The 23,452-nt window shown below is 40.7% G+C and overlaps 2 protein-coding genes across 2 annotated transcripts in view; one reads left to right on the top strand and one right to left on the bottom strand.

The window, feature by feature from the left end:
• Nucleotides 1-23,452, top strand: part of PGBD5 (piggyBac transposable element derived 5) — a 67,480-nt gene that overhangs the window by 6,108 nt on the left and 37,920 nt on the right. Inside the window, exon 2 of the mRNA XM_086877829.1 lies at nucleotides 19,944-20,371. Within this exon, the coding sequence (XP_086733955.1) occupies nucleotides 19,944-20,371 (428 nt within the window). The remainder of the gene's footprint in view (nucleotides 1-19,943; nucleotides 20,372-23,452) is intronic.
• GALNT2 (polypeptide N-acetylgalactosaminyltransferase 2) overlaps nucleotides 17,922-23,452 on the bottom strand; it is a 144,534-nt gene continuing 139,003 nt past the window's right edge. The window contains exon 17 of the transcript XR_015283390.1: nucleotides 17,922-20,963. The gene's annotated coding sequence lies outside the window, so the exon portion shown is untranslated. The remainder of the gene's footprint in view (nucleotides 20,964-23,452) is intronic.

Genomic DNA, 23,452 nt, shown 5'->3' with positions numbered 1-23,452 from the left:
TCACAGAAAGTTGCCTTGGATGCCATAGAATTAAAAGAAACTGGAACTATCTCTTACATATTTGTGTTCTTATAAGAGTTTTGCTTTCCTCCTGTGCTGAAGCTTCAAAATTTTTGGAATAGATGGATTTAGCAGTTTGCAAATACAAGATATTTCTAAAAGGGAAGGTAATCATGGATACAGTTACACATCCTGTCTAGAGGTCAGTGGAGTATAATCCCTGAAATGCCTCATTCTTTCAAGTTCTGCCAAAAATTGGGCATGTTATTAGAAAAGAGAACAGATGGACTCAAAAGGAATGCATGGCTAAGGCAATTGCATGAGGATACTATTGATGCCTTAAGTTTTAGCTTTCATGTTTTCCAGATTCTGTACTGTATTGGTTTATAACTTTGAACTTCATGTAAAGTATTAGCAAGTTCTATTCACAGTGCAGTTTGGCAAAACAATCCCTTTCCAGCCTGAGAACCAAGGATACCGTTGCAGCTTCAGGTCCAAAAAGTATAAACAATGGCAAATTGAGGGGTGGAAACTGAGAGGATGGAACATCATAACCTGAAGCTGTAATTGGACAATTAACCTAAATATGTAAATGGACCAAAACTTATAAAAGTGTGAAAACTTGTGACCGGTTGTCTGTCTTGCATCCATCTTGAGCCATGGCCAGGCTCTTGTACTGCCTGAGGTGTATGGTTTCTAGGAGCTTATCCAAGTGCCCACTTCATATTCTTTAAAGAACAGGATGTTAACCAGTCACTGGCTCTGTGTGAAAATGAATGAGCACATACCTGACTAAGTCCTTTAAAAATTAAGCCTGAGTTCCTTGATTGACAGACTGCAGGGGAAAAAAAAGGCTTGGAAAGCTCCACAGCTGATTTTGTGTATGTATAAATTACTCCTGGACTATGTCCTTATTTTCTCTGAAAACAACCGGTATTCATATAACATGATAGAAAACATCCTTTTGATTCTGCTTTCTTGGATAACATGTGGGATTCACATGACCTCTGCTAACAAACCATACATGGTGTTAAGGACAAAGAACAAAATCAAGGAACTTCTTTCTATTCAACAAGCAATACAAAACTGTAACTATGTAGCTGCATACTGGGCAAGTTGAAGTGTAGTAAATGAGGCACACTGTAAGGATGCCAAAATCACGTTGGAGAGGGATACACAGGAGACACAGAAGAAGAATGTATGTCTGTATGGATGGGGGCAATTAGCTGTGTCTTGGACAGGAAGATTATTGGACTGACATGAAAGATACAGCAAGCCCATCAGTGGGCACAAATGAAGGTGTTATCTCTAGTGAAGGAAAAGCAGGAAAAGACTTAAAGCAACTGCTGTTATAACTGTGATTCATTTCTGATTACATATGGCAGGGAGGTGGGTGTGTATGAAAGATTAAATTCAAGGAAAATATGAATATCTTTCTTTTTAAAAGTTACTTACAAAATTCACTGTTGTGGAAAGCCTGGCTATCCAGTGCATGTAGTCATCTCTGCTTTTTCTGAAAAGGTGGTTAATGTATGAGTAGGGAGCACCTGTAGGTGTGCAGTGCTAGGGGTCAGTGTGTAGCTGTGGGTGTGGGGCTCTTCCCATTGATGTCATGGTGCTGTCTGCTGCTGGATGCACCCTATTGACAGAGGGCTTGGGCAGTAGTAATCTTGTCAGTTCATGCTCAGGAAAACTACTTGGAAGAGGCTACATGTATTGAAACTCACACATGTGATCACTTACACATTGGGAATCACAGAATCATTAAGGTTGGAAAAGACCTTTAAGATCACCAAGTCAAACTGCCAACTCAGCACCACCACAATGTTCGCAACTAAACCACATTCTCAAGTGCCGTATTCATAGGTGTTTTGAACACTTACAGGATGGTGACTCCACCTCTTCCCTGGGGAAGAGGTCGTCAATCTTCCCCAGAGGGCAGGGTGGTGGTTCATAAACCTTGTGCTGCAGCAGCCAGCTGAAAATGAACCACCTTTGGTTTGGGGCAAGGATTCCCAGAATGATCTTGAAGAATGTGAGATGCTCTTAAATCTGTCTTGCTGGATGTGTTGCATTATGGATATAGATATGTGGATATAAATTCTTATTTAGCCTTTCAAAGGACCCATCTCTGCAGTACTGGCTCTGAGTTTCACATTGTGCTTTGCACTACACTACATGTGTTGCAACAAATGTTACAGACATTAAAATATATAGTGGGGAAAAGCAGGCAGATGCAGCAATATCTGATTAGATAAATACCATCTAGTCCACATCAGGTATTCTCACTAAAATTATTATTACTGAAAATGCCTATTTGTCTCCATTTGAATTGGATAGGTGTGGCCTAGCATCTTCAAATATGTGTGGCATAAAGGTCTTCTAAAAGCTTAAATGTTCTGATGGGACATTTTTACTATTATTTAATTTCACTTAATTTTATTTTTAGCAATTAAGAACCCAGAAGCGCATTCCTGAATGGAGCTGGACTTCTTGAATTTGTTTATTAAACCTTTAAATAACATGAAATTGGGAGTGATTCCATGTATACTGAAGAGCAAGCTGTGCATTTCCAAGGTTGTTGATAGCTTGAAATCATGTGGTGTAGGAAGCACAATAACATGGTGCAGGAGAGGATTGCCTAGTGTGAAGGCAGCAGTGACTAACAGCAGAAGTGGAAAATGGAGAGGAAGAACTGTCTAGGTGGAAAAGGAGCTGGTGGTTGAAGCTGAGCACCAGACAAATGCGACTCAGTGTCATGCTGTTGTGAAAAAGGAAACATCCAAATAGACTGTATGAGACTTAAAATGAGACTGTTTTGCCACTTAAGAGAGTCTGGGTTGCCAACCCAGGTGAGAAGCACATAGTTAAATATGAAGAGAAAGGACAGCAGGAGAAAATCTACTAACTTGGCTGCCTTTTAGTATTTTGGCTTTAAGCCAAAGGGCCATATGGGTAAGTAAAAGAGCTATTATAGGAAAGGGAATTATCTGCATTACCTGCTCTGAAAACTAAATATGAGGAATAATGGGTATAAATTGATGGATAATTGAATCAGACATGATAGAAACTCTCAGACAGTGCAGTGGTGCAGAAGACAAATGTGTCACTGCAAACCTAAGAACAAGTGTCATTAACCTGTTAAATCTGTTGTAACAGACTGACACCCAGTATGTGTGCTGAATGGGGATAGAGGCCTTGGACTGAAGGACTTCCTGAGGTCCTTTACAGCACTCTTTTCCTGTGTTTTACATAGGCTAAGATAAACTAGCAAGCTGCTTAGTGGCAAGTTTAATGTTGGAGTGTTAGGGAAATGACTTGCTACTTGCATCTTCCATGTCAACTTTTGGAGTGGGGAGAAGGCTGTGCAGCTTGTGGGAAAGAGTTGTGTGCTCACAGAAGGCTGCCTGGTTTGTTAAGGCAAAATTCCCTGCTTCCCTGTAGCCCAGGCAGACTTGATGGTTACTTAGGGTAACCATTTCACTTCTATGGTAATGAGCTGTGTGTCCATGAGTCTTGTATCTTTACTCAAGTCCTTTATGTTCAAAGCACTAATCTGCTTATGTTAGGGATGGCTGGTGTGCCGCTACCCAAAGGCTTGTGAGATTAGCAGAGCTACACTCTGGAGGCAGTGCATCATCCACTGGTGCCTGGGTTTGTACCTGCCTGTGTTCATGACACTTCTTGAGGTATAAAGAGCTTCCTTGCAACTGAATCCCAACACAGCCCTCTGTAGACCATAAGGATGGATATGTGGAGGAAGACAAGCAAAGGTCTGGAAGAGGCCCAGCTAAGTCATGGTGTGGACACTTGCTATAGGTGATGATCATGTAACAGGTGTCCTGGCAAGGTCAACAGAATGTCTGCTCCATGTTTTTCCAGTTCATGGATTGGGTATCAGAAGGTTGCCTCTCTGTGAGCATTGCAAAACTGTTTCATCTTCAAAGACTACTTTTTGGCACTTACATACTCTTTTTTCCTGATATTTACCTCAACTGTGTTTAAAGAGATTTGCTTTTTAGTTGTCTTGTGGTTTGTTTTTTTTTTTTCTCTAGCTATTTCTTTTTCTCTTTTTTCTTCTTTCTTTTTTTTTTCCCCAGGCTAAAAATATTCTTCACCATATTTCCTTGCAAGAATACACCCCTACTTCTAGTAGTAGTTCTCTGCCTTTTCCAGTGCAGGATCAACTCTTTGTTGACAAATTGCACAGGTCCAAGCAAGGTCTCACAGTTTCTTGTTCAAAGGTACTAGCATGTTGCTATCCCCTCTAAAGATAACCAATAACCTGCTTTATGCCGTCCAAAAAATGACTGTTCTAGAAGTCAGTTATGTAACACTTTTCTGCAGAATAAGAGATTGTCTGATTTCAGCAGATAATTAGAGAAAAAACTTTCAATATGGGTTTTTAAGATTTATTTTGGCCAATAAATTCAGATGCTATCTAGTAGGATGATCAGCCCAGTATTTTCTGATAGTGTTTGAGCATAAAATTGGTTCTGATTTCATGTCCTGGTTAAAAAATGAAATAATGCCTTTCCTGAAGTCACCTCCTTTCATCCAAAGAACTTTTTTCTCAGTCAAGGATCTGGGTAAGAAGGACACACTAATACTCTTACTCACCTGTGCTGCTGCCGATCCACAAGTATCTAGCTAGTTAAAGAACAGATAAGTTTAACTTTCCTGTAAGTAATATCTTAGAAGCTTACCCACAAAAATGATTTTAAGGTGACCTGTCTTATGGTGCAAATGTCTGCATTTGTCTTGATGTCTTTCATTAGTCTTTCCTTGAAATCTCTTCTGTGTTTAAGGAGTATTAGGTTCAGAGCAACAAGTTAAAATCACCAAGGCTCTTATTTCTTTTAGGAGGATTTTGTTTTCCCAGCTTAATATGTTACCTTGAACTTGGATTCACTTAGATTCTTCTTTTGGGACTTCTAGTATCTGAGGATTAGAAACAAAAATATATACTAAACTGCAAGATTCAGATTTTTTCTCTGTCACAGGTATTTCAGCTTCTGGTGTCCTGTCCTTAGACTGTTGAAACTTACTCTATTGTGAACCTTATTAGTTGCCTTGGGAATGAAGCCAAAATCCCTGTCCTAACAGCTGATACACGCCTAGGTTATCATGAATCTCTGTGTCATGAAAATTGCTCTGGCTTCACTTCTTCCTTCTTCCCCTTCATCCCCCTTTTATTTTATTGAAGAGCATTTTGGAACTTTCTGTACAAGGCATTGCTGTTTCTGGTTAAGAGGAGTGTGAGTTCAGCCAGCAGTACCAAAACCTATAATCCCACTAGGCTCAGGTAAATTCAAAACATGTTGAACTATGTTGAGTGCAAATAGTAGTGCAGGCACCTAACTGCTTTCTGGGGACAGATGGTGGATGTAAAATATTCAGCCATGGATATTTTTTAATTGGTACTGTCAAAGTGGGTACTGACTATGAAATGGTTCTAGAAATATGAAATGGACTTGACACTGTTAATGTGACACTGTTGTTGAGATTGCACTAGTTTTTAATTCTCTCTCCTTTTTTTTTTTTTTTTTTTTTGGCTGCTGGCTATCTCTCCCTGAATCAATCAAAAGATACTAAGTGAGCATTAGTTTTTTTTTCTAAAAGCAGCCATTTGTATCATATGATGAAGCAGAAAGGTTTGATAGCATTTTATGGACATATATTGCTGGAGAGTGAGTGAGATGTTAAAATAAAAACTGCCTTTTCTTCAGGTCTTTTGCCAAAAGGTTGACTCAGAAGGGGTCTGAGTACTGACCTGAAGCAGCTTGACATCAAGCAGTGCACTGCCAATTGTTCTAATGTCAGCTTTCTTTCTAAGATAAAAGGGTGATGGGATTCTTTTTTTTTTTTTAAGCTGAAATGGGCAGCTAAAGGGAGAACCTTTCAGCACTGTACTTTAATCAGTAAAAGAACAAGAAATAAGTGTAACAAAAACTGCTCAAAACTTTACTTTCAAGCTTTCAGTTTCTACTGAATCCTTTTAATCTGTACTATAACCTCTTTCTAACCTGCCCTTCTGTGCTACAGCATTTAGTTTCTCTAATTATATTTTGCTTTCTAAAATCTTCTCCTGTCATAAAAATGAATGTATCTCTTACATCTTAATATAGATTCTATCAATACTTCACATTTTAACATCTTGTTCTTAGTCATTATGAAACTTCCATCTTTTTATTCTCTGGGCTCTGCTGGATACCATGTCTCCACTATTCTTGCTAAAATTGAAGGTAGTCAGGGGCAGGAGTTCATAAAATTTTGCTTCTTAGTAAGCCAGGCTTTGTGCAGTTTTTCTCTGTCCCATGTGGTCAAGTCCATTCTTGTGGAAGGAGAAGGTAAAGGTCACCCAGATACTGAGTTCTCGCCTAACTTACGGGAAGATAGCGGATGGGATGACAGCCTTGTGAATTGCCCTTGCTGAAAGATGGCTCACTTGAGTTCAGTCCTTGTTAGACAGCACATTTGTAATGGGAAAAGCCTGTAGGCTCCAACAGCATCTCCTGTGATGAAAAAGCAGCTTGATGTTGAGACGTGAGGTCATGTGAAACCAGACTCTGCCTGTTCTTGCCTCTTAGTGTCGCATAAAGATAATCGCTGGTACTTCTAACATACCAAAATTGTGGCCAGGTGCTCCTGCCCACATTGCTCACTGTCACTGTTGGACATGAAATGATTGACACAGACACAGCTCCATGTGTGGTAGGAAAAAGAGCGCGATTTATTCTGTGACTCCAGTATTTATAGATTCTCGACAATGACCAGGGATTGGATGGTTAGGTTGCCACCTTCCCAACCACAGTGGGCGTGAGGAAAAGTCCATTAAAAGACGTTACTTTAATGGAATGTATAAACATCTATGTTTATAGTTACTTTCCTAGGAAAGTGGTTAGAAACTATGAAAACAAGATCAGAAGGTTTAATTCTCAGGGCGACAGCTCACCCCGCTTGGTACCGCTGATGTTCCAGATCTGCTTTTGTGGGAGATACAATGTATGAACTGTCACACCCACCACCACATCAAAGGTAGCATTAAAAAGCTGGAAGAAATGCAATATGCAGCTCAACAAAATCTGAGTTCAGATCTAACAGTGGCGTTTATCTGTGTGCTTGGTTATCCCATGATTATTCAACCTTCTTTTTGGATGAAGGTTGCACTTCAGGAGTGTCAACTGCCCCCACATGGAGTTTAGAGTTAGCATTTTATTGTGTCTGAGTTGTGAATGCATCTGTGCTGCTGCTGCCTAGTAGAAGAGACCAGTGCAACTTTAGAGGCTAATGCACCAAGTAATGAGCCCAATTTTTTATAGCAAAAAAATTACCTTTTATTACTCCTTTTATTTAAGGAGTATTCTCCCTTCTCAATCACCTGTATTGGCAGGAGTGGAGATTGTGTCTCTGTCTGGTTCTTTGCTCACCTTGTGAAGTATATTCTGTAGTCCCTTATCTGCTGGACGTTGGTTCTAGAGGCAGGAGGATGTGACCAAAATCAAGTGATAGTTTCTATAAAGAAAGCAAAATCTCATGGTTTTTATAAGCAGTTTTGGTGTAGCTGTTGCTTTTTGTTTCCTCTTTGAGGCTGGCTGAACTCAATATTCTACATACTGGTGGATCTTGAATGCTTCCTAGAGGAAGGAGATTTCTCTTAGAAGAAACAAAGATTTAAATTTTGCTTTCTTTGATTGCTGCTGTAGAGAATCATTATTAGCTGCCTTATTTGTAATTTAGAAGAGGGAGGAGAAAGTAACCAAGTTTTTAAACTCAACTGAAAAACTTTTTCTAAGCAGAATCTTAAGCACATCTTTTTCTATGTCTTCAAGGACTCTCTACTATACTTGCCAATGTTCATTCTTTTGCCGTTATTTCTGTGTTTTATTATAGATTGCATCATTTGACATTATAATGCTTATACCATTAAATCGTTTGTTTGGAGCAATCCTAGGCTAGAAAAAATATGCTTAATCTCACTTCAAAAACATGCACTTCAGGGTAGTGTTGCACTGATGCCTAAAAATAATTTGATCACTGTAGCTTAAGGTTAAGTATCTGCCTCAAATGGCTTCTGCTGGGCTAGAGCGAAAAGGCCCTAGAAGAGGTTACTATTGTCAAACTGTAGCTGCAGTGTTCTTAAAAGACATCCCTTTGGATGTTTATTGAAAGTACAACCTGTTTGCTTCATATTGTCACAACAGCAGAAAGTTTGATGTCAGATCTGAGTGGTAGGAACTAACATTTAATCCCTTGATCAAAAGGAAAAATCCGTGCTTCTTGAAGAACGCGAGTTCCAATTTGCTTGATAAGGTTTGCAAAGAGTGACCAAAATTTGTGATGGTCATAAGGCTCAGGAGGGAGGGCAAAGGGGCTGCAGGATAGACTACAGAGAATTTTGGCAGTAAAAAGACATTCCCCTTTTGTCCTGCCACGACACATATTGCAGCCTCAGTCTTGTTTTTAGGATGAATAAATTTCAGGGCTGACTGCAAAATGAGTGTCTGCTCTGGAAACCTATTTCTGTTAGAGAAAAACATTATCTCTTATACATCCTTTTGATTTGTGAGTGACACAAATTAAAATTCAAAGGGGAGTGTCAAGGGATGTAAAAATAATGCATTATTCTTTGAATCTAGAGATGCATATAAGCATATGCATAGGTGTTACTACCTAAGTGACATGTGACGTATGACTTGAATGTTATGTATTTCTTTAGTGACGTGAAAAGTGTTATGCCAATACAGAAGGACCTCTGACTGATACCACGACTCCCCTGTTCTTACAAGAAGACCATTTTCGTGGAGGACAAAGGGAAATGACTCCTTTTGATATTGGTATAAAACCTACAGATCAGCTGAAGCTTATAGGATTTGAGCACACATTCAGCTTTCTGCTAAAAAGTGGGTGAACTGTATCTGCTAGGCTGCTTTAGTCCTGAATGCAGTTACTGAAGCATTCTAGGGCAGTGTTCTCATAATTTTTCATCATTCACCCCTGTCAGTAGAAGTTTTTTTCAACAGGAACCCCCAATCTATGTATATTTAATCTATAGATTATATACCTGCACTACTAATATACTAATATAAAAGCATACAAAGCCAGAATTTAAACCAGGATGAGATAAATATGAAATTAACACTATTTATTTTTTTTACTTTCTATTTGTTAACAATAGACAAAAACGTTTTCTTACAGCACCCTATTAGATTGTCTTGTGGAGCACCCCATGCTTGAAAGCACTGTGCTAAGACCTATGAAAGGATCTTGATAAAAGTTCATGTATGACCAAGCAGATGGTGCCTGGATCTTGGCAAGGAGGACTGTGGTCATTTGTGTCCAGCTCTGCCAAACTGCTTCAGTCCAGGCCCCGAAAGAGAATTTCTGTGAAGTGGTTTGAATGCCCCTGCCAGGGATGCTACCAGACCCAGATGTAGCTGTGATGAAAAGCCGTATGTTCACCTGCTTTCTCTGTCTTCTGTTGCCTTCCCAAATAAATAACATTCTATCTTGCCAAGAAGGCTTGGGGTTTTCTCACACAAGGCTATAAAAACTCCAGGCCCAGTTTTGCTAATAATAATGTGAAGGCTTTTATAAACCCCACCTAAAACATCAATGGGGGTTATAGAATCTGGACCTTAAGGGAGGCATGTAATAAATTCTTGATGTGGAAGGTAAAATGCTACCTATTCAGAGCCATTCACAGTGAGCAGGAAAGGAGCTGTATCAAAGGTGATGGAAGAAGCTGATGGAATTTCCCAGTAGGTCTCTCACTTAATTTTATTTTATGAAATAAAAATAAAGAATGAATAGAAAGAAGTGTTGTTTAAAAGAGAGCTTTGTGAATGTAGTGACAAATGGCTGAGGAACTGGAAGGGCCATGTAAAGAAGCAAATCTGTCTATAATATAAAACCAGCTTTAGCAGTTAGCTCCAGAAAGCTTAGGAAGTGGGAAGCTACCTTTTTTTAAAATGTGAACACACAATGAAGTTCTTTGATAATCTCTGCTGTGTGAAATCTTGCTGGTAGGTCCAAGATGAGAAATACAAGCTACTTTCTTCTTATAAAACCTAAACTATGTTCTTACAGTGATTAATTCTTACGATATCTTTCAGCTTTTATTGGTTCATGTGTTGGCAGTCCCCAAGAAGCCTGGACAAGCTGACCTCAAAGTGTAGCTGTGATCTTGTGTTCTGGATGGCTACTAGTAAGCAATGCCTGTGTGGTGACCTCCAGTCTTTTCCCTGCCTAATCTCAGAATACAACACTAAGCCTGTCCTTGAAGAGGTAGTCTTTGACTCCAGAGTGACAAGGCATCTCACCTGAAAGGCTATGGAGGAAAAGTACACAATGCTTTTCCTTGCAAACCTCGTTCCTTGGCCTGGTTCCTGCTCTCTTTGTGCCTGCCAGCCGTGCAGCATGGCATGGGCTGTGGTGGGAGCTGCTGGTTCCACAGGCTGCACACAGCAGCTGGGCAGAGGCTGTGGGAGTGGTGCTGTGTTGCTGAGGGACTGCTGCTGCTCAGAGTGAGCAGTGCTGTCCATCTGAGGATCCCACTCTGACTCTAGGTACTGTTTAGCTCTGAGTTGTGTTTCTGGCTTGCTCTCTGCAAGATGCAACTCTATGAAAACCTTCCCCAGGGGGTACAATGGCTCGTAAACATATTTGTGTCACCCTGAAGTTAGCATAAGCACTACAAGTAATAAATCCCATCTTTTTCCACCGGTGACTGCCTTTCTTTTTCACTCTTAATTGTTGAAGAAGTGCACTGACTTCTTAAAACTGGCAAGTTGTGGATTTATAAGAGTTATCAGGAAGCCTAAGCACTTGGAGTGCTGTGGAGTGTGTCATGTATCCTGCACGTGGTAAGAGGATTAGGGATGTTGATGTACATGGTATATAGAAGTCATTTACTGAGATTCCCAAGTGCTTGCCTGTTTTGAATTGAGGTGTTCTGACATCTTGAAGCACTGGTCGCTTCTTAGGGCAGGCAGAAAAAGGATGGAAAAAGGCAGTGTAACAACAGGGGCAGGAGTAAGAGCAAAAAGAAAACAAAAAGCACACAAAGGGATATTGTGCATGTGTAAAGGAGTCCTGACCCTAGCAAGGATTGCAAATACATGATCTCCACCCTGCATCTTGGGTGTCCTAAGAAAATATTAAGACTTCCATCTACCTCTAATCCTAATGCACCAGAGAGAACGTGTGTCTGGTCCCAGACACACATTTTTGAGGATGTTGGGGAGGAACATGGAGAATGTAAAGCAAGGGAATTGTGAGTTTAAAAGCAGGTGTGTAAATGTAAGTGCAATATGGAGCGATGAGAGCTCCTTTGCCTCTTAGTCTGGGGTGATGACAGCAGAGAAGACTTCTCTTACTTGGGCGGTTGATGAAACTCACCTAGAAATCCAAGTGCACCCTTCCCTACAGAGAGCAGTAAAATCCAAGGGAGGCTGATACAACCTAAAAGAAACAGGTTTGAAAAAGCCTGAATATTATCCCCATGCAGCTCTTGTCACCAGCCTTCTTGGCAGATTCCAGGTTTTGAGCTCTTCTAGCAGAGCTGCAGCATCACCCTGCTGATCACCCTCTCCCAAGTGGGTGCTGCAGTAGGTGCTTGTATCTGTAACATTAAATACTTTGGGGACCGTGTGCTTACCCTAACAACTACTCCCTGCCTTCTCCAGGAGGAGTCTGTTGCTGCTGGGAAGTAATTGCAGAGCCCAGTAGTGTAGCTACCTTAGCTCGTGTGGGATGGAGATGAATCATTAGGAGGTTCTGTACTGAAATTAATGTTCGTGCATTATAAGGTTGTCTCCAATGCTTTACTGAACTGTCTGGATTTCTGGTTGCTATATTTGTTTTTTCCTCTTTTCTTAAATAACTAATTTTTAAACAAAACAGAAATCCATTTCTTTGTGAGACTTACTCAAAAACTGGAGGTTCATTTTCCAATGGCATATGTGTATATTGTATGTAAATGGCAGGAGCTGATGTGAAGGCTTTCAGCATCTCATTAGTTGCACCACTTATATTGACTTTTTGACTTTTTTTTACAAATGATAAACTAAATCTTCTGATTATTTGCTTGGAAAGCATATCAGACTATTTTACCTTCTTCACACACAAAAGTCCTACCTTTCAAGGCAGGGCCCTCCCATTAAATATTACTGATGCTTATATAGGTGGATTTTTTTTTTTTTTTTTTTTGGTGTTTTTGAACAGTGTGTACTAGAACAGACCAGGAGCCTGGGACAGAAAGATGGGATGGTAGGATTGCACCTACAAGAGTTGCCAGTGCAAGACAGGAGTCCCCCCATGGAACCACCCCAAAGCAGTCTTCTGGGATTTAGTTATGAAGGTCACCCTGCTGGTAATGGGAGTTGTGCTGACATAAAACTATCCATGCTGCTTTGTACAGTTATTTCATAAATGTGCACAGCTGTGCCCACAGACAGATGTGTAGCTGCTACGTGACCTACTAAAAGCTGTATTACAGGTGGTGCATGAAGTCAGCAAATCGATGGTCATCTCTAATCTGCTAGATGTAGCCAGTGTCAGCTGGGCTGCCAGGAGCAGTGCAGTAAAATGTTAATAGAGAACTACAGTGGCAAAGGAGCGCAGTGCACTATTGCCAGGGAAGGTGCTGCAGCAGGAATTTGCCTGCGAGGAGGAGCATATGCAGTCCCACAGCCAAATAATTTGGGAAGAATTATGTAAATGGACACAATATGGTGCTACTTCAGCATTGACTCTGCTGCTTTAGGGTCTTTGGCTGTTGGAAATTATTTTAACCATAAGACCATGTACCAGTGTTTCGGGAAGTTCTGTTGGATGTTGGGAAAATGGTGATTGTAGGTTGCAAGATCTCACCACAGAAATTAAGTATATAATTAAAGGTGTCAACATCAGCTGCAGTGAGCTTTTTCTTCTTTGTACTTGTCACAGCTTGAAAGCTTTGTAGCTTTAAAACACAATGATAAACACAAATAAGTACTTTCTTAATTAAACAGGTTTTTGCCATGGCTTAAATCTACAAGGCATACTTCCATGGAAGGCTGCCACAACACGTCTGGCATGTTCTCTTTCTCAGACCAGTGCTGTTGATGGTGCAACATACATTTGGTCAATGGTGAAGGTGTAAGACCTGCCTGCTTGGTCTCTTTAAAATGCCCCCAGATTTCTTCTACAGTGTCTTATCACACAAGGTAATTTACTGAGTGACAGCCAAATTTTTTTACCCTTGGTATCCCAGTCTTGATGCCTCATTGAAATTCTTCACCTTTTCCAAGCTGAGCTGCCGGCACATGGCAGTATGGAGGAGGAATGGGCAGGGTGCCTTGGTTATCACCCCAGGCATTGGAAGGTCACTATCACAGCAGGGGAGGAGTTGTGTTTGGTGGAACAGTGCATTACTCATCCCTGACCTATGCCACATTGACCTGCTACACTTAATGCTCAAGGGTTTTGCTGTAATGCTTAAAAAATCTGAATGACGGTCTAGGTCCAGTACACAGCACGGAAACAAGCTGAATTGCAGGAAGTTCATTAGTTTGTTAAATCCTTCATTAATTTTGCTGTTTAATTTAAATTTTACTGTTTGATTTCCTAAATAAGTTCTCTATTTAATTTATTTGTAACTCAGTGTTGCTTGCTGTGGAGACCAGGGACTCTTAGGACCAGAGTCAGTATGGAGCAGCTCTGTGCTGGTTTTGAGTCCACTTTCATTTGTCCTTGGAGTGCTTCTAGACGCAGCTCTTAATGCTCTCTATGGATAAAAGTCAGACTGCAGTCTGTGGATCGCTTTATTGCTGACGCTGTGAAGAAAACAATCCTTTTTAATGCCAGGGAGGGAAGAGAAAGTGGCCTTTCAGAGAAGCTGTTTGGAACAATTTTTTGACTACGGTTATTATGTGCAGACGTGGAGGCATTGTCAAAGGCTTATAAATAAAGGTTGGAAGAGTGCAGTCGAATCACACTTTGCTGAATAGCTTGGAATAGGCTTACTGAAACTAAATGTAGAGCAGAAGTGTGGCTACTGAGGTCCCACGCAAGGGTGCAAAGCAAGTTTCTGTAAAGGTGACCTTGCAAAAACTTACTCAGAAGCATGGGCTGCTGAGAGCAAGCCCTTATAGTTTACAAAAACAACCATCTTTGAAAGGACTGTATCCAGATTCTTCTTTCTCAGCCAAGAGGGTCTTCTTGGGAGTAGTTGACTTTTCTTAATTGCATCCTCCTAAATTTGCTCTTAACTCTAAGCAGTGCCACGGTATGGATCATGTTTTCGTCATTTATATTGAATTCTTGTGCAAGGCAGTCCCTAAAAGAAGCTAAGATTTTTTCTACCAAAATAACAGATGCAGGCATCTACTTGCCCAAAATACTGTGTCAGAAGCACAGCTGGTGTAAAGTAGGATGATGCCTTTGACTTAGCAAAGTAGACCTGTCACGGAAGCTTTTTCTAATGAAGATGAACAAAAACATGCAGCATTCTATCCTGAAGACCTGAATATTTGCTGCCCAGTTCCTACAGGAGAGTGGTCTCTGAAATAAACTGGAATAAAACTCGGAAAAGAAATGTTATGTGAATTTACTTTAAGCTGTCTTGACAGGCTTGTTGTAAGGCCATCAAACTGGCCATGGCTTGAGGATGGTCTGATGTACATTTCCAGGCCATTAAGAATAGAGCTGATATGAGAACTGATATTCTGGCAAGACAGATAAGCTCCAGTGCTTCGAAAGGTTACATGAGGAAACTCAGTGTAAACAGAAATTCTGAAAAATATTCACTTGGGAAATATTAAAACATCATTTTTTGTTTTCTTGCCTTTTTTTTTTAGCTCTTTATAATGCTCTACACATTGAAAAAGATGAGAAATTGTTTTAACTGTCTGTCGTATTTCATTAATTGACACCTTCCATAAAGACATCATGATTTTTTTGATGGATGAATATTTTCTGATGAAAGGCTTCTGTCAGCATTTTTTTATGTTCTCTAAATAAGACCCAAAAATCATGTTGTGCACCTTTGCAAATGTAACTTTTCAGGAATATAAAACAGTCTATAATTGCTTAGGAAATTGGACTTAGGAAAAAGAAATTAATTGGCTTTTTAAACCTTGGTTTTTGAAGGCTGTACCATATGCTGGAGGAGAAAGTTCTTCCCAATGGCCAAAAAAAATAGTTTCTGGATTGATTTTTCTTACGTATGTGTCTGTATATAATATACTTACTGTGCTATTCTTATGGGTAGCTATAAATCATTAGATTTTTTCCTCAAAGAAGACAATAAAATTACTTCAAAATTCTTGAACTGATACTTCTACCACTCCTGTTATTGATTTGGGAGTATTGGGGTCTGCCAAGCTGTTAATGAAGTTGCGTTAAAGTCGGCTGTGATTAGCTCTGCACAAGACAAACGGTGCAATTTGGGTTATTATACGTAGGGTAACACCTGGCCCTGTCAGCATAATGGAGTATTTTTTTGTGGGCCTCGATTGCAGTTTGAATGAGAGCAGAGTCTTTAGCACAGCAGAGCAAAAGAACTTTCTTTCACTGTGTTTTCTCCTTACATATCTAATTTATCCTGCCCAAAATAATGATACTTTTGATGTTCTTAACATTTGTTTGCTATGTTGTAAGCACTGATAGGTTACAGTACATTTTGAAACTTTCCATCTTCTGTCTATCCCTTATTCGGAGTCGGTGAACTCTGGGTTACTAAATTACAGGTTGGTAATCAGAACAAAAAAAATGGGAAAAGATGCACAAACCTCTTAAAAATGCTCAAAACTTCCTAATGTTGCAAACCAGTTAAATAAGGAAAAAGCATTTAATTCACTTGGGGTTCTTATTTTTTCCTAATGTGTTGCTCAGCAAGGAAGACTAGAAAGGGAATAAAGCAGGGGAAAGAATGTGACCAGTGGGGACCCGTTCAAGAGAAGACCAGAGATTGTAGAATGACATGCAGGGGCTGCCTGAAGTTTCACCTGAACTTTTTTCTTAAACCTTTCTGGGTGCTCTTCAGTGGGTATGTTTTCTGAGAAGCTGAATGTGCAGCCTGCTCTCTTGGTAGACATCAGAGCCAGCAGGGCAGCTGCAGTTTGCCATGAGCCAAGATGGGCTCTGCAATGCACGCACTCCAAGGGCAAGGTGCCAGCGTTTGCTTCATAGTCCGATCGCCAGTGGATGCTTCCACGCAAATGGCTTCTCATGATTAGGTTTTTTCATTTATTTTGATACTGTCTTACAAATGGAGATGTTTCTTTGTGGTAGTCATTCCTTCTGAGTACAAAAGAGGAAATGGAACCAACTAGTCAAAATAGAAGTAATGACTTGCAAGGTGGTTGCTGCTGATGGCACAGGCAAGTTTTTGCTGGCAGATAGGGTGGGAAGGAAGAAGAGCTTGTGTGGGTAGGTTGTATCATAACAGAAGTTGTTTGTTATTTTCCACATCCTACAAAGTCACTTAGAGCAAGCCCAAAGTTCTGGTGCTGGCACATGTGCTGCCCAGTCAGAGGTTTCTCAGTAGAGCTCTGTCCCTGTCCTGACTGTGCACGGAATACTGGGTCTGGCTGCATGTTCAGACACTCCAAGAGTGCTTTTGCACTTTGTAATTTGTATCAGAACCTCTGACTGGCTTTTAAAGAAACCCTATGAAAGTAAATATATTCTCCATGCAAACACTCTGTAGCAGAGGAGAGAGAAAAATCTGAATTTTACATACAGTGATAATTGTGTAGTCATTCTGAGAATGGACAACTAGGAAAAGCCACTCTTTCATTTGACTGAGGAAAGCTTTGAAAGGTAAACTGCACGTATGAAACATTGAACTCTTCACATCAGTACTTCTGGGTAAGTGCCATTTAAATCAATGTAAAAATCCTCAAAATGTACAAATTAGCTATTTAAGTTCCTTATGCAGACAGTTAGCTCTCTCTATGGGATATATTTGTGTATTTAGAAAGTCATATTTTAATATTTTAGGCTGGTCATTAACTATGCAAAACTCAATTCATGTTAAAAATTCAGTTCTTTTCCTACTGAAATTCAATGTCACTCTTGTTATATTGCATATCAGTAAATTATGAATCAGTTGTGCTCACTTTGCCAATAAAGACTGTTTTTTAAGACAATGAGATTATACAGGGGCTTTCATAATTTTATTTAATCAACAGTTGATGTTTGAGTCAGAAAGTGATTCATCTTGCTTTTTTAGAGCTGTGTGGGTTCTGCATGACCAATGAGATACAAAGCTTGTGTATTTATTTCAGGAAGGAGAGGAGATAGTAGGTTCTCTATCTGGACTGGTGGCTAAGAAAGGATTATCATATCCCATATACAGGTTTCATTATCACTTATCAAGGTAAACTTGTGCAAATTGGCAAAATTGCCCTGCCAAAATTTTAATTACACCAAAATTACATTTTTTGTGCTTCTGACTGCTCTTACCTCCCTAAAGATGGAGTCCAGCATGTCCCATATCCATTTTTATCTATTATATTGGATACTGCCATATCTATTGTCCATATCCACAAGTCTCAAGATGAACATATTTCACTTCACCAGAAGTTTTTCATAAAACTCAGTGTTTTGTGAATTCTTGTTTGCTGTAGACAAGAACTAAAACATTACCCCTACTCCCAGCTTCTGTTTCTGAAACCAGGTATTTAAAAACTATCTCTGTGTGCTACCTGGGAGGTTGCCTGACTGCTGGAGTTGAGTTCAGTAGGTACTCAAGGTTTCATATATAACTAGGAACACACTCTGTTCCATGTGTTATTATCAGAAAGCCATACCTACTGTAGAATATAAAAACTTGGTTAAGTTATGGGGGAGAATGAAGATACAGAATCACGCATAGAGCATCTTTTGTGAGCTATCAGAGTCAAGCCAGTGCTAGCAGAACATAAACCTCCTGATCAAAAGAAGAAAACATTTGTTAATTTATTATTATTGTACTAGCAGTTACGGTGAAGGAAATATATCTATTCTAGCCCCATAGTTTTCACTTGATAATGAAAACCTGTTATCATTTAAACTGAAATTTTCTTTTCTGTCCTTACCAAAACATGGTTTGTGTGTGGCTTTTTCCTTTGGTCTTAAAATTAGAGGAATGTGCCTTCAACTGAAAATTTCTCAATCTCAAAAATTAAAATTGGAAAATAATCTTTAAATAGATGGGTTTCTTCCCACTGCGCTTACAAAAAAAAAATACAAAATCCAGTTTTGTTTGCTTTTTCAGCATTCTTTGCAATCTAAAGGTTTACTGGTTCAAAGTCTTGATGCTACTAGTAGCTTGAGTTCACCAGAGTCAGCCAAACATTAAGATTTAAGAGCAAGTGCAATCATAGTATTTGTGTACTGTGTACTTTGTAGTTCTGTTTCATGGAAAATTTCTGCAAGCTGTAGTTGTTGCTGCAACGAGGAAGGTGAACCAAGGTATGGGGGTGCTGGAGAATGTGATCTGACCAACGTGCTAGTGGATCTTTGTAGAGCCAGACTGTGGAATGGTTAGTCTCGAGCTCTGCTGCAGCTGGGAGAGCTGATGTGGAGATCCAAACAGCCCTGTAGTGCAAGAAAGACTCGCTCTTGTTGGGCAGAACTCCAAATGAGAAGCTGTATGCCTCTCCTTTTGATTAAGATGAGTGTTTCAGACAGTCCCAGGGCTGAAGGCTGCTGCACTAAGGTGCGGTATTTCTTGGATCCAGCTCTTGGCTTGGGATTACACCTATGACATTGTCTTTTTCACAGGGGTGTAGAGCTGCTTTTAAGCAGAGCTGCTGCCCTGTCTGCTGGGTTTGAAGAGGCTGCTTCTCTCAGGGTATTGGTTTTCACTGCTTCTGTAGAGTGGAGAATGTTCCCTGCCCTTACCTGGTAACTAAAACACTACCACAAGATGCAAGCATGAAAACTACTACTATTAGAATGGAGCTTGGTTAGTTTGTGGGAGGGATTAGAGGAGAGTGAGCTGTAAATACTGGTGTCTGCATCCCTGGTATTGTGGATTTGATGTTCTTAATTCGGTTTAGCATTATCTGGTGTCTGACTGGCTGACCTTGTGACACTGGTACAGTACTGCCAGCCCTTAGAGCTTCCTTTTTGTTTTTTTGCCCTCCTCTTATGGAGTAGTTGAAGCTGGCAGAGAAGGTGCAAGATCAGTGAAATGCTAGAGTAATGACAGCATGGGACTGCAAGTCTTATTACATTATGGGAGGAAGAGGACCACTGCGTGCATTATAGTGCTAAAAATACTCAGTGTGACGTGGGACAGTGACACTAGCCACATGGTAGCTGTGACTTGTTCTGGTAGTGTGCTTTCTTGGGGATGTGCAAGATAAACTCCAATGTGGTGGCAGAGACACAAAACTCAAAAAACACATAGACATGACCTGTATGTGACTGTGTGGAGCAGGGGCAGATGTGAAAGTCACAGAATTATGACAATGAACTAGGCAGGAATTTGAGGTACAAGAGAAAAGGTGGGATCAGGTTCTAGAGCCTAGGAATCATGTTATCTGGGATGAGGGCAGTGCTGTCCCTGGAGGACTCACACTGTCCTTCTGGGCTGTTTGGAGGAAGGCACTACTTTGACACACGTATAGACAAATAAAAGACTATCCAGAAAAAGTCCAAAACAGGTACTGAGGATAAAAGTTGCAGATGATGTGTAAGTGGAGAAATAAGATGCCTGCTTGTCTCACAGGCCTGCATGCTGCAAAGTAATGAGTGTGCAGAGCAGAGGGAGAAACTTTTCAGAGTGTATAGTATCATACAGGATGAAGAATATGTTGGGGGGAGGGGAAGTTTCTTGATGAAGTCTGTCAGACAATGGGAACATGCCATCATTTGCATTAGAAAAATTAGTCATGCTTTTAATTTCTGGTGTTGTGCCTTGTGGTGATCAGGAGTGTGCCTGTCTTTCCTTCTTTCTTTTGTCCTAGGTCCAACACGGAAAATGCCCCTGACTGCCAGTGCCATGGACTTTTTTCAGCTCTTTGTCCCTGACAATGTACTAAAGAATATGGTGGTCCAAACCAACATGTATGCCAAGAAATACCAGGAGAGGTTTGGTAGCGACGATGCCTGGATTGATGTCACCTTGACAGAAATGAAGGCCTTCTTAGGCTACATGATATCAACCAGCATCCACCACTGTGAGTCTGTTCTCAGCATCTGGAGCAGCGGCTTCTACAGCAACAAGAGCATTGCACTTATCATGACACAATCGAGGTTTGAGAAGATTCTGAAGTACTTCCACATTGTGGCCTTCCGCTCGAGCCAGACAACACATAGCCTCTACAAAATCCAGCCTTTTCTGGACTCTCTGCAGAATGGCTTTGACTCTGCTTTCAGACCTTCGCAAGCCCAGGTAAGAGTTAAGCTGTTGGCAGGGAACGTCTGAACTCTGCGCTCTGGTTGTCTCACTGTGACACAAAGTGCACAGTGCAGCTGTCTGGGGAAAGAGCTGGGGCTTCCCAGTGAAGCCCGTGCTGCGGTGCCTCCGTGAAATGAGAGAAAGCAGCGCTGTCCTGTGCAAGTGCTCATCAGTGTCTGTGCAGGCACAAAGCAAGTTACCGTGGGAATGGTGCTCTCCAAGCTGGAGCTGCTTGCTTTACTGACCTAAACAAGCCTGGACACTTCTCAGTGAGGCTGGCACCAGTGGGTTTTGCTGTCCTGAGGATGGGAGGTTGCAGGTTGTGCAAGGGTAAAAAGGACAGAGCTGCTGCAGCTGAGCTGGAGGGAAGCAGGTTGAGTTGGATGGAGGAGTTGAGTTTGCTAGAGTGACTGTCCCTGACCTTAGCAGTAGGTGCTTGCAGTATGGTCCAGTAACACAGCTGCTTCCTCATGACTGGAAAGGAGGGCAGGTGAAAATCTTTTAATATTCATCATACTCTATTAAAACTTTGTTCAGTACAAATGATCTGCTTTTGAAGCTGTTGCTACTGGTCATATTCAGAAATCTGGAAAGAAAAAGGAATAAGCATGAAATATGTTACTGCTTGATATAACTTTTCAATCAATTCTGTATTTCCAGGATATAAATATTTCACTTAGGCATTTGGAAAGAGAGTTGTGTCCATAGTCCTATTTTTCTTCCTGTTTCCCTTCTGAAGCATCCCATTTCTGCCCACAGCACAAAATTAATGAAGGCGTAGATGCATCACATCCACTAAAGTGTGCCTAAAATAAATAGCGAGTGATTATAGTTGATTTTTTTTATTTTATAGACAATAAAAATCATACCTATATAACTCATGAGAACACAGCTGCCTAAAAAGCTGTTAAGGTAGAGGAGGGAGGAGTGTTCTCACTAAGCTATGCAAGGTATGTTTCCATTAAGACAAAACGGGCAGTGAAAAACACGGAATTGTTGGGACTGAGCTCTCATAAAGATGTGAAATCTTATCCTTATGCCTGCTCAATTCAATGGGCAGAAGATAAAGGCTTCAGAAATGTGATTACTGTGTCTAATGCAAATGCCTATAATGGTGTGCTGTGGCACACACTGTGAGTGCAAATCCATTAAAGAATAAGATTTTATTTGCATGTATATCCCTTCTCCTGAGCACGGCTTGAGAACTGAATTGACAAAATCACAGTACCCTGTTTGCAGTGGTAAAACACCTAAATCTTTGCAAGCAAAATGTGTTCTTATCCTGAGCTTGGTAAGGAGATCCTACTTAAAAAAAAATAAGGAGGAAGAAGAAGCAGAGACAGCCCAATTTTCTTCCTTCCCCCTCCACTTCTCTGCTCCTTTGTCAGTGTTTACGTCAGTGATTTCTATGCAGCATGTTTCAGTGATATTGAGTGGAACACAAAGCACTAAAATACAGCTTCAAAAATAACACTGTGAGAAAGAATAAGATTTTGAATCTGTTGTTAAAAATACCCTAGTGTACCTCCAGTAGCCTACTGGGGGATGTTCCAGGCCTCCTCCTGAAAGGAGCCTTGTGTGCATCCTCCTGGGTACCATCAGTCAAGGCTTCACACTACCTGTCTCAAGAGATGAGGACCCCATCTGCTCAAAACAGCAGGAAAGACCTCTCCCTGCAAATTGTCCTGAGTGTAGACTGCAGTAAACAACAAACCCAGAATGCCCACTGAGAAATATCAGAAATAATTAAAAATAAGCCAGTTGCACAGAAACAAATGGAAAAATGAGGGGGAAAATCACTTAGATGGGCTTTTGGAAGTTCTGCCTCTGAAAGCCAGTTGGAAAGGGGGGCCCAGGTTTCTGTGGTCAGCATTACCTGAAATCCTAAGTTCAGAATGGATTTGTTGCTTAAGGTACATCCATATTTTAAACATGAGACTTTGTGGTACCTGGGTGGCTTCTGGCTGACCCACAAGCTTTATGCTGCCTTCTTGTAAGTGGCTTCAAACAGCTGAATCCCCAGCTCTTGAATCTTGAGTCGAGTTAAATCACTGCTATTGAATGTAGCAGGGCTGTTTGGGCTTATGGCTAGGCTTTTTTCTCTGGCAATGTAGACTCACAGAACACAGATTAGGAAGATTCCATGTTTAACTCACCCCTATGGACAGAGCAGGGACAGTCTGCATCCAGCAGGCAGTACAACATCTGCCTTCACAATTATTTCTTCTATAGATTTGATCTTTTCTTTTTGGAGAGCTAGAAAAGATTCTGCAAGTGGAACTTCTGTCAGAAAATACTTAGGGTTTTTTTTCTAATCTGTGACCCCTCCCCCTGCCCAAATGTGCCTGTAAAAATAACACCACAGTTGCCATGAAAGGAAACAGGGAGAAAGAACTAAGCCAGTGTACCAAAGCAAAGAAACAATCTAGTGAATTATAATTATTTTGCTAAATATACTGAGCAAACAAAAGGAAATAATTACTCTTCAGCTTATGAAGGAATTGAAAGTCCAGAAAATTTTAATTGTGTATCAGCAATGCTAGCTGTAGCTTCTGAAGTTAAAAAAATGGTGTCCTGACCTAGAAAAAAAAATGGCAGGAATATTCTCTACATCTTATCCCTCCTCAGCATCATCTGTGTAAATAAATACTGCCTCTACCTGAGCAACAAGAGGTGGAGATTTGGGTCTGTTCTTGTAAGCAGTGTTGTTTATTTGCTACTTGGCTTTGCAGCTGTGCTACTGTCTGCAAGCCTGAAGGCAGGGAGGATGCCCTGCCTGGGCTCGGGAGGTATAGAGCAACAAATTCAAGGGTACTCAGCTGCCAAGGATATACATTGAATTCCAGAAACCAGAGGAGTTCAGGGGAAATAACATCACTGCTCAAATATCCTTCTGTGCCTGCTGAGTGTTTATATGCTCACCAGCAGGATGCGGCTAGACAGGATTGCTGTCTCTGGCTGCCCCTGACTGGTGTGGCAGAGGTCAGGAGCATAACTCCAGGTACTCTCTGCTTCCCTCTCTCTAAAGTATCTTCTCCTTAGTGTTTTGGAACCAAACAGTTTTGCATCTGCCCA

Source organism: Cyanistes caeruleus, chromosome 2 (genome assembly GCF_971803275.1).
Source record: "Cyanistes caeruleus chromosome 2, bCyaCae1.hap1.1, whole genome shotgun sequence".
Taxonomy (NCBI): domain Eukaryota; kingdom Metazoa; phylum Chordata; class Aves; order Passeriformes; family Paridae; genus Cyanistes; species Cyanistes caeruleus.
This window is presented reverse-complemented; position numbering and strand designations above follow the sequence as displayed.